We start from the raw sequence: 10,981 nt of genomic DNA, 5'->3' as shown, positions 1-10,981 counted from the left end.
CCCCCAACTTGGGGGGCACAAGGGTGGGGTCCCAGGATCACATGGCGTGCCCCACAACTTGGGGGGCTGGAGGACAGGATCCTGGTGGGGCAGGTTCCCCAACTTGGGGGGCACAAGGACGGGGTCTCAGTGGGGCTGGACACCTAACTTGGGGGGCTGGAGGATGGGGTGGAGACCCCTGGTGTGGCTGGTCCCCCAACTTGGGGGGCACAAGGATGGGGTCCCAGGATCACATGGGGTGCCCCACAACTTGGGGGGCTGGAGGAAGGGGTCCTGATGGGGCAGAGACCCTCAGTATGGGTGGTTCCCCAACTTGGGGGGCACAAGGACGGGGTCTCAGTGGGGCTGGACACCTAACTTGGGGGGCTGGAGGATGGGGTGGAGACCCCTGGTGTGGCTGGTCCCCCAACTTGGGGGGCACAAGGATGGGGTCCCAGGATCACATGGGGTGCCCCACAACTTGGGGGGCTGGAGGAAGGGGTCCTGATGGGGCAGAGACCCCCAGTCGACCAACTTGGGGGTCACAAGGATGGGGTTCTGATGTCGATACCCCCATCATGGGGGTGACCCAGGATCACATGGGGTGCCCCACAACTTGGGGGGCTTGAGGACAGGGTCCTGGTGGGATGGGGAACTTCAGTGGGGCCAGTCCTCCAACTTGGGGGGCACAAGGATGGGGTCTGGGTGGGGTAGACCCCTGATTTGCCTGGTCCCCTAACTTGGGGGGCACAAGGATGGGGTCCCAGGATCACATGGGGTGCCCCACAACTTGGGGGGCTGGAGGACAGGATCCTGGTGGGGCAGAGACCAACTTGGGGGGCACAAGGACGGGGTCTGAGTGGGGGATTCCACTGGTGGGGCTGGACACCTAACTTGGGGGGCTGGAGGATGGGGTGGTGACCACTGGTGGGGCCGGTCCTCCAACTTGGGGGTCACAAGGATGGGGTCCTGATGTCGATACCCCCATCATGGGGGTGACCCAGGATCGCATGGGGTGCCCCACAACTTAGGGGGCTTGAGGACGGGGTCCTGGTGGGGTGGGGAACTTCAGTGGGGCCGGTCCTCCAACTTGGGGGGCACAAGGATGGGGTGGTGGAGACTATTGGTGTGGCTGGACCCCCAACTTGGGGGGCAGGAGGACAGGGTCCCAATGGCGGAGTCACCTGGTGTGGCCGGTCCCCTAACTTGGGGGGCAGGAGGACGTGTCCTGGTGGGGTAGGGAACTTCAGTGGGGCCGGTCCTCCAACTTGGGGGGCACAAGGATGGGGTCTGGGTGGGGGAGACCATCAGTGGGGCCGGACCCCTAACTTGGGGGGCACGACCCAGGATCACAAGGGGTACCCCACAACTTGGGGAGCAGGAGGATGGGTTCTGGTGGGGTGGAGACGCCTGGTGTGGCCGGACCCCCAAGTTGGGGGGCACAAGGACGGGATCCCAGCAGCAGCGACCCCCAGCATGGCCAGTCCCCCCACCCTGGGGGCGACCCACCACCCCATAGCTGCCCCCCAACCCAGGGGGCTCAAAGCCAGGACCCCGGCAGCAGTGACCCCCAGTGTGGCCGGTCCCCCAACTTGGGGGGCACGAGGACGGGGTCCTGGTGGGGTGGGGACCACTGGTGTGGCTGGACCCCTAACTTGGGGGGCAGAAGGATGGGGTCCTGATGTCGATACCCCCATCATGGGGTTGACCCAGGGTCACATGGGGTGCCCCACAACTTGGGGGGCTTGAGGACAGGGTCCTGGTGGGGTGGGGAACTTCAGTGGGGCCGGTCCTCCAACTTGGGGGGCACGAGGATGGGGTCCTGGTGGGGTAGACCCCCAGTGTGGACAACCCACCACCCCACAGGTGCCCCCCAACTTGGGGGGCTCAAGGACGGGATCCTAGCAGCGGCGACCCCCAGCCTGACCGGTTCCCCTGACCCCAGGGGTGACCTAGGACCCCATAGCTGCCCCCAACTTGGGGGGCTCACAGCCAGGACCCCGGCAGCAGTGACCCCCAGCACGGCCACCCTGGGGATGACCCCATAGTACCCCATAGATGCCCCCCAACCTGACCTCAGACCCCCGGTGCGGCCGGTCCCCCCAACTTGGGGGGCTTGGGAATGGGAGCCCAGCAGCGGCGACCCCCAGCATGGCCAGTCCCCCCACCCTGGGGGCGACCCACCACCCCATAGCTGCCCCCCAACTTGGGGGGCTCAAGGCCAGGACCCCGGCAGCAGTGACCCCCAGCATGGCCAGTCCCCCCACCCTGGGGGCGACCCATCACCCCATAGCTGCCCCCCAACCCAGGGGGCTCAAGGCCAGGACCCCGGCAGCAGGGACCCCCAGCGTGGCCGGTTCCCCAACTTGGGGGGCTCGAGGACGGGACCCCAGCACCAGTGACCCACGGCGCAGCCTTGCCCCCACCCTAGGGGGCTCAAGGACGGGACCCCGACGACGGACCCCCAAGTCCCCCCACCTCGGGCGTCTCTTGGATCCCACGCCGACCCCCACTTGGGGGTCAACGCATCCGAGACGGGACCCCGGCCCCCCACTTGGGGGTCAACGCAGCCGAGACGGGACCCCGGCCCCCCACTTGGGGGTCAACGCGGCCGAGACGGGACCCCGGCCCCCACTTGGGGGTCAACGTAGCCGAGACGGGACCCTGGCCCCCCACTTGGGGGTCAACGCAGCCGAGACGGGACCCCGGCCCCCACTTAGGGGTCAACGCGGCCGAGACGGGACCCCGGCCCCCCACTTGGGGGTCAACGCGGCCGAGACGGGACCCCGGCCCCCCACTTGGGGGTCAACGCAGCCGAGACGGGACCCCAGCCCCCCACTTGGGGGTCAACGCAGCCGAGACGGGACCCCGGCCCCCCACTTGGGGGTCAACGTGGTCGAGACAGGAGAATCCCGCCCCGCCGCGACCCCCAACAATCCCCCCCATTCCTGGCGGCCATCTTGGTCCCGACACCTAAGGAACCCCTTCTCGGACCCCCAAGTTGGGGGGCCAGCCCCGAATCCTGGCCATTCCCTGCCCTAGATCTTCCGCCGATTCTGGTCTTTTTCGAGAAATGAGATGATTTTTCCTGGAATAATTCTAGAATAATCAGAATAATTATAATTCTGTAATAATTCTATAATAATGTCTCCTGTAATAATTTTATATTATTATTATTCTATAATATAATTTTTTATTATTATTATTATTATTATTATTATTATTATTATTATTATTATTATTATTATTACTATTATTATTATTATTATTACTATTATTATTATTATTATTATCCTGTAATAATTCGATAATCATGTAATTTTCTAATATTACTATAATGATTCTATAATTACTCTAAGGATTCTGTAATTACTCTAATGATTCGATAATCATGTCATTTTAATCCCTTGCTGATAAAATATAATATATATATATTATAGAATATATATAGAAATATATAGAAAATATATATGTATCTGGAATGGGAAAAAGGTGTTGAAAATGACATTTGTAAAAATAAAAATAAAATTATATATATATATATATATTCAAGATGTCGGCTATTCTATAAGTATGCTATATTTTTATATATTTTCTTTTACAGATTTTATATTCTTAGATATTTTACATTTTTATATATTATATATTATATATTATATACATTTTATTTTATAATTTTATATATTTTATATTTATATATATATTATTTTCCATATTTTATATTTTTATATATTTTGTATTTTTATATATATATATATATATATATATATATATATATATATATATATATATCTTATTTTATCTATTTTATATTGATCTATTTTATTTATTTATATATCATATAATGTATAGAATATAAAAATTTATATGTATTAAATTTATATTTCTATTTATTGATAGATATTTAATATATAAAAATTTCTATATATATTTATATATGATCTAACTTATAGATGACATAAATTAATATATAGAAAATTTTACATATTATAAAAATATATAATATTATATATTATATATTTTTATATATTATATATTATATATTATATATAAAACAGATAAGCATAAAATAGATAAAAGAAAATAGAACAATAATAATTGCAGAAATAAAATTAATAAGAATAAAATGAAGAACATTCATAATAAAATGAATAGTTTTATCCGGAAATAAAATTAATATTTAATAAGAATAATAAAATTATAATTAATAAAAGAACAATAAAATTATTATTTTATTATTCAGGCGTCTTCAAAATCTACCCCAGTTGGAGTTTTCTTGCTGGAAAGAGAAAAAGGGTCAGGATTAGCCAATGAAATCATCAATCGATCAATATCATTATCATTCATCATCCTAAAATAAAATAATAAGAATAAATAAGAATATCGATAATAATGATCATCATAATATTGAAATAAAATGAATAATATAAAATTAATGATAATAATAATATAAGTAAAATAGTGATAATAATTATCACCATAAAATCAAAATAAAATTATTTATTATGATTATTTAAGAATATAAATAAAATAATATTGATGATCATATCATCATAAAATTAAAATGAAATGAATAATACTATAGAATGATTAATCATAATATCAATAAAATAATGTCAGTAATTATCATCACCTTAAATCAAAATGATTTAATATATAATAATAATATATAATATTATATATTATATATTATATATTATATATAATATAATATAATATAATATAATATAATATAATATAATAGAATAGAATAGAATAGAATAGAATAGAATATATAAGAATAATACTAACAATATAAGTAAAGAATATCGATAATTATCATACCCATAAACTGAAAATAAAATGAATGATAACCCAGAATAATAGAAAGTATATCGATCATAATCATGATCATAAAATTAAAATAAAATTTATAAGAAATAATATCAAGAAATAATGATAACAATAATAATATAGCAACAAGAAAAAGTAAAATAATATAATATAAAATAAAATATAAATAAAAGATAAAAAATAGAATAAATAATAATAATAATATGAAAGATATATATAATATAAAATAAAAAAAACAAAAGATAAAAAATAGAATAAATAATAATAATAATATGAAAGATATCATATATAATATAAAAGAAAAGAAAAAATAAAAGATAAAAAATAGATTAAATAATAATAATAATAATATAAAAGATACAATATATAATATAAAATAAAATATATAAGAAATAATAATAATAAATATTATATATTATATATAATAATATAAAATATAAAAGATATAATATATAATATAAAATAAAATATATAAGGAATAATAATAATTATTATTATATATTATATATTATATATTATAATATAAAATATAAAATATAAAAGATATAATATATAATATAAAATAAAATATATAAGGAATAATAATTATTATTATTATATATTATATATTATAATATAAAATATAAAATATAAAATATAAAATAAAATATTATAAAATAAAAAACAAACGACAAATTTGCTGATCCCGACGAGACCAGACCGATTTGAGTGGCGCCTGTCACTGCGGACTCATTAATTACCGGACGAATCCAGGATTAATTAGCGACTCTCCGGGAATCTTCCTCTTGCTGGATCCGGTCCTGATCCTTGCTGGGTTCGGATCTGGAAGCGGGAGAACAATCCGGAATTTCCAAAGCTGGCTCCGCCCCCAAAGCCAATACGGAGAGAGGGCAGCACTTCCTGCTCTTGCCCAGAACTTCCTGCCCTCACTTCCTGTCCTCGCATAGAGCTTCCTGCCCTCACTTCCTGCCCTCGCCTAGAGCTTCCTGCCAGCACTTCCTGCCCTTGCCCAGAACTTCCTGCCCAACTTCCTGCCCTTGCCCAGAGCTTCCTGCCCTCACTTCCTGTTCTCGCTCAGAAATTCCTGCCCAACTTCCTGTCCTCGCCCAGAGCTTCCTGCCCTCACTTCCTGCCCTCGCCTAGAGCTTCCTGCCCTCACTTCCTGCCCTTGCCCAGAACTTCCTGCCCAACTTCCTGTCCTCGCCCAGAGCTTCCTGCCCTCACTTCCTGCCCTTGCCCAGAACTTCCTGCCCTCACTTCCTGTCCTCGCCTAGAGCTTCCTGCCCTCACTTGCTGCCCTTGCCCAGAACTTCCTGCCCAACTTCCTGTCCTCGCCCAGAGCTTCCTGCCCTCACTTCCTGCCCTTGCCCAGAACTTCCTTCCCAAGTTCCTGTCCTCGCCCAGAGCTTCCTGCCCAACTTCCTGCCCTTGCCCAGAGCTTCCTGCCCTCACTTCCTGTCCTCGCCTAGAGCTTCCTGCCCTCACTTGCTGCCCTTGCCCAGAACTTCCTGCCCAACTTCCTGTCCTCGCCTAGAGCTTCCTGCCCTCACTTCCTGCCCTTGCCCAGAACTTCCTGCCCTCACTTCCTGCCCTCGCCCAGAGCTTCCTGCCCTCACTTGCTGCCCTTGCCCAGAACTTCCTGCCCTCACTTCCTGTCCTCGCCTAGAGCTTCCTGCCCTCACTTCCTGCCCTTGCCCAGAACTTCCTGCCCAACTTCCTGTCCTCGCCTAGGGCTTCCTGCCCTCACTTCCTGCCCTTGCCCAGAACTTCCTGCCCAACTTCCTGTCCTCGCCTAGAGCTTCCTGCCCTCACTTCCTGCCCTTGCCCAGAACTTCCTGCCCAACTTCCTGTCCTCGCCCAGAGCTTCCTGCCCTCACTTGCTGCCCTTGCCCAGAACTTCCTGCCCTCACTTCCTGTCCTCGCCCAGAGCTTCCTGCCCTCGCCCAGAGCTTCCTGCCCAACTTCCTGCCCTAGCTCAGAGTGGGCTAGGGAGAGAGGGCAGCACTTCCTGTCCTCGACCAGAACTTCCTGTCCTCGCCTGGAACTTCCTGCCCTCGCTCAGAGCTAACTTCCTGTCCTTACCCGGGATTTCCTGCCCTCGCTCAGAGCTAACTTCCTGCCCTTGCCCAGAACTTCCTGCCCTCACTTCCTGTCCTCGCTCAGAGCTTCCTGCCCTCACTTCCTGCCCTCGCTCAGAAATTCCTGCTCCTGTCCTCGCCTAGAGCTTCCTGCCCTCACTTCCTGCCCTTGCCCAGAACTTCCTGCCCTCACTTCCTGTCCTCGCCTAGAGCTTCCTGCCCTCACTTCCTGCCCTTGCCCAGAACTTCCTGCCCAACTTCCTGTCCTCGCCCAGAGCTTCCTGCCCTCACTTCCTGCCCTTGCCCAGAACTTCCTGCCCTCACTTCCTATCCTCGCCCAGAGCTTCCTGCCCTCACTTCCTGCCCTTGCCCAGAACTTCCTGCCCAACTTCCTGCCCTTGCCCAGAGCTTCCTGCCCAACTTCCTGCCCTTGCCCAGAGCTTCCTGCCCTCACTTCCTGTACTCTCCTAGAGCTTCCTGCCCTCACTTCCTGCCCTTGCCCAGAACTTCCTGCCCAACTTCCTGTCCTCGCCCAGAGCTTCCTGCCCTCACTTCCTGCCCTTGCCCAGAACTTCCTGCCCTCACTTCCTGTCCTTGCCTAGAGCTTCCTGCCCTCACTTCCTGCCCTTGCCCAGAACTTCCTGCCCAACGTCCTGTCCTCGCCTAGAGCTTCCTGCCCTCACTTCCTGCCCTTGCCCAGAACTTCCTGCCCAACTTCCTGCCCTCGCCCAGAGCTTCCTGCCCTCACTTCCTGCCCTTGCCCAGAACTTCCTGCCCAACTTCCTGCCCTTGCCCAGAACTTCCTGCCCAACTTCCTGCCCTTGCCCAGAACTTCCTGCCATCACTTCCTGTCCTCGCCTAGAGCTTCCTGCCCTCACTTCCTGCCCTTGCCCAGAACTTCCTGCCCAACTTCCTGTCCTCGCCTAGAGCTTCCTGCCCTCACTTCCTGCCCTTGCCCAGAAATTCCTGCCCAACTTCCTGTCCTCGCCTAGAGCTTCCTGCCCTCACTTCCTGCCCTTGCGCAGAACTTCCTGCCCAACTTCCTGTCCTCGCCCAGAGCTTCCTGCCCTCACTTGCTGCCCTTGCCCAGAACTTCCTGCCCAACTTCCTGTCCTCGCCTAGAGCTTCCTGCTCTCACTTCCTGCCCTTGCCCAGAACTTCCTGCCCTCACTTCCTGCCCTTGCCTAGAGCTTCCTGCCCTCACTTCCTGCCCTTGCCCAGAACTTCCTGCCCAACTTCCTGTCCTCGCCCAGAGCTTCCTGCCCTCACTTCCTGCCCTCGCTCAGAAATTCCTGCCCAACTTCCTGTCCTCGCCCAGAGCTTCCTGCCCTCACTTCCTGTCCTCGCTCAGAAATTCCTGCCCAACTTCCTGTCCTCGCCCAGAGCTTCCTGCCCTCACTTCCTGCCCTCGCCTAGAGCTTCCTGCCCTCACTTCCTGCCCTTGCCCAGAACTTCCTGCCCAACTTCCTGTCCTCGCCCAGAGCTTCCTGCCCTCACTTGCTGCCCTTGCCCAGAACTTCCTGCCCTCACTTCCTGTCCTCGCCCAGAGCTTCCTGCCCTCGCCCAGAGCTTCCTGCCCAACTTCCTGCCCTAGCTCAGAGTGGGCTAGGGAGAGAGGGCAGCACTTCCTGTCCTCGACCAGAACTTCCTGTCCTCGCCTGGAACTTCCTGCCCTCGCTCAGAGCTAACTTCCTGTCCTTACCCGGGATTTCCTGCCCTCGCTCAGAGCTAACTTCCTGTCCTCGCCCGGAACGTCTTGCCCTCGCTCAGAGCTAACTTCCTGTCCTTACCCGGGATTTCCTGCCCTCGCTCAGAGCTAACTTCCTGTCCTCGCCCGGAACTTCCTGCCCTCGCTCAGAGCTAACTTCCTGCCCTTGCCCAGAACTTCCTGCCCAACTTCCTGCCCTCGTCCAGAGTTTCCTGCCCAACTTCCTGCCCTCGCTCAGAGTGGGCTAGGGAGAGAGGGCAGCACTTCCTGTCCTCACCGTAAACTTCCGGCTCTCGCTCAGAGCTAACTTCCTGTCCTCGCCTGGAACTTCCTGCCCTCGCTCAGAGTGGGCTAGGGAGAGAGGGCAGCACTTCCTGTCTTCCCCCAGAACTTCCTGCCCTCGCTCAGAACTTCCTGCCCTCTTATGCGCCAGAACCACTAAGCCAACACAGAGAGAGGGCAGCACTTCCTGTCCTCGCCCAGAACTTCCTGCCCTCGCACAGAACAACTTCCTGCCTTCGCTCAGAACTTCCTGCCACTAAGGCAACACAGAGAGAGGGAAGCACTTCCTGTCCTTGCCTGGAACTTTCTGCCCTTGCTCAGAACTTCCTGCCCTCACCCAGAACTTCCTGCCCTCGCTCAGAACTTCCTGCCCTCTTATGCGCCAGTACCACGAAGCCAACATAGAGAGAGGGCAGCATTTCCTGTCCTCGACAAGAACTTCCTGTCCTCACTCGGAACTTCCTGCCCTCTTATGCGCCAGTACCACGAAGCCAACACAGAGAGAGGGCAGCACTTCCTGCCCTCGCCCACAACTTCCTGCCCTCGCCCACAACTTCCTGCCATCGCCCAGAACTTCCTGCCCGTGCCCAGAACTTCCTGACCTCTTATGCGCCGGTTCCATGAAGCCAACACAGAGAGAGGGCAGCACTTCCTGTCCTCACCCAGAACTTCCTGTCCTCACTCGGAACTTCCTGCCCTCTTATGCGCCGTTACCACTAAGCCAACACGGAGAGAGGGCAGCACTTCCTGCCCTCACCCAGAGCTTCCTGCCCTCGCTTATAACTTCCTGCCCTCGCCCACAACTTCCTGCACTCACCCTGAACTTCCTGTCCTCATCCAGAACTTCCTGCCCTCTTATGCGCCGGTTCCACGAAGCCAACACAGAGGGCAGCACTTCCTGTCCTCGCCCAGAACAACTTCCTGCCCTTGCCCAGAACAACTTCCTGCCCTTGCTCAGAACTTCCTGCCCAGAACTTCCTGAGCTTCCTGCTTCCTGCCCTCACCCAGAACTTCCTGCCCTCACCCAGAACTTCCTGTCCTCACCCAGAACTTCCTGCCTTCGCTCATAGTGGGCTAGGGAGAGAGGGCAGCACTTCCTGCCCTAGCCCAGAACTTCCTGCCCTCGCCCAGATCTTCCTGGCCAACTTCCTGCCCTCGCCCAGAACTTCCTGCCCTCGCCCAGAACTTCCTGCCCTCGTCCAGAACTTCCTGCCCTCGCCCAGAACTTCCTGCCCAACTTCCTGCCCTCGCCCAGAACTTCCTGCCCTCGTCCAGAACTTCCTGCCCAACTTCCTGCCCTCGCCCAGAACTTCCTGCCCTCGCCCAGAACTTCCTGCCCAACTTACTGCCCTCGCCCAGAACTTCCTGCCCTCGTCCTAAACTTCCTTCCCAACTTCCTGCCCTAGCCCAGAACTTCCTGCCCTAGCCCAGAACTTCCTGCCCTCGTCCAGAACTTCCTGCCCTCACTTAGAACTTCCTGCCCTCGCCCACAACTTCCTGCACTCACCCTGAACTTCCTGCCCTCGCCCACAACTTCCTGCCCTCTTATGCGCCGGTTCCACGAAGCCAACACAGAGGGCAGCACTTCCTGTCCTCGCCCAGAACAACTTCCTGCCCTCGCCCAGAACTTCCTGCCCTTGCTCAGAGTGGGCTAGGGAGAGAGGGCAACACTTCCTGTCCTCACCGTGAACTTCCGGCTCTCGCTCAGAGCTAACTTCCTGTCCTCGCCCGGAACTTCCTGCCCTCACTCAGAGCTTCCTGCCCTCGCTGACAACTTCCTCCCCTCGAACTTCCTGTCCTCGCCCAGAACTTCCTGCCCTCACTCAGAGTGGGCTAGGGAGAGAGGGCAGCACTTCCTGCCCTCCCCCAGAACTTCCTGCCCTCACTCGGAACTTCCTGCCCTCTTATGCGCTGTTACCACTAAGCCAACACAGAGAGAGGGCAGCACTTCCTGTCCTCGCCCAGAACTTCCTGCCCTCGCCCAGAACAACCTCCTGCCTTCGCTCAGAACTTCCTGCCCTTGCCCAGAACTTCCTGCCCTCACTTCCTGCCCTTGCCCAGAACTTCCTGCCCAACTTCCTGTCCTCGCCCAGAGCTTCCT

At 51.4% G+C, this 10,981-nt stretch overlaps 1 protein-coding gene across 1 annotated transcript in view; it reads right to left on the bottom strand.

Annotated features, from left to right (window-relative positions):
• Window positions 1-4,218: 4,218 nt before the first annotated feature.
• Window positions 4,219-10,981, bottom strand: part of LOC310755099 (protein PAXX-like) — a gene marked incomplete at both ends in the record, with an annotated part of 47,216 nt that continues 40,453 nt past the window's right edge. The window contains 2 exons of the mRNA XM_083631784.1: window positions 4,219-4,258; window positions 5,553-5,634. Coding sequence (XP_083487910.1) covers window positions 4,219-4,258; window positions 5,553-5,634 — 122 coding nt within the window. The remainder of the gene's footprint in view (window positions 4,259-5,552; window positions 5,635-10,981) is intronic.

This window comes from Podarcis filfolensis, assembly GCF_964270895.1.
Source record: "Podarcis filfolensis genome assembly, contig: HAP1_SCAFFOLD_179, whole genome shotgun sequence".
NCBI lineage: Eukaryota > Metazoa > Chordata > Lepidosauria > Squamata > Lacertidae > Podarcis > Podarcis filfolensis.
Note: the sequence above shows the minus strand (reverse complement) of the source record. Positions and strands in the feature narration are given on the sequence as shown.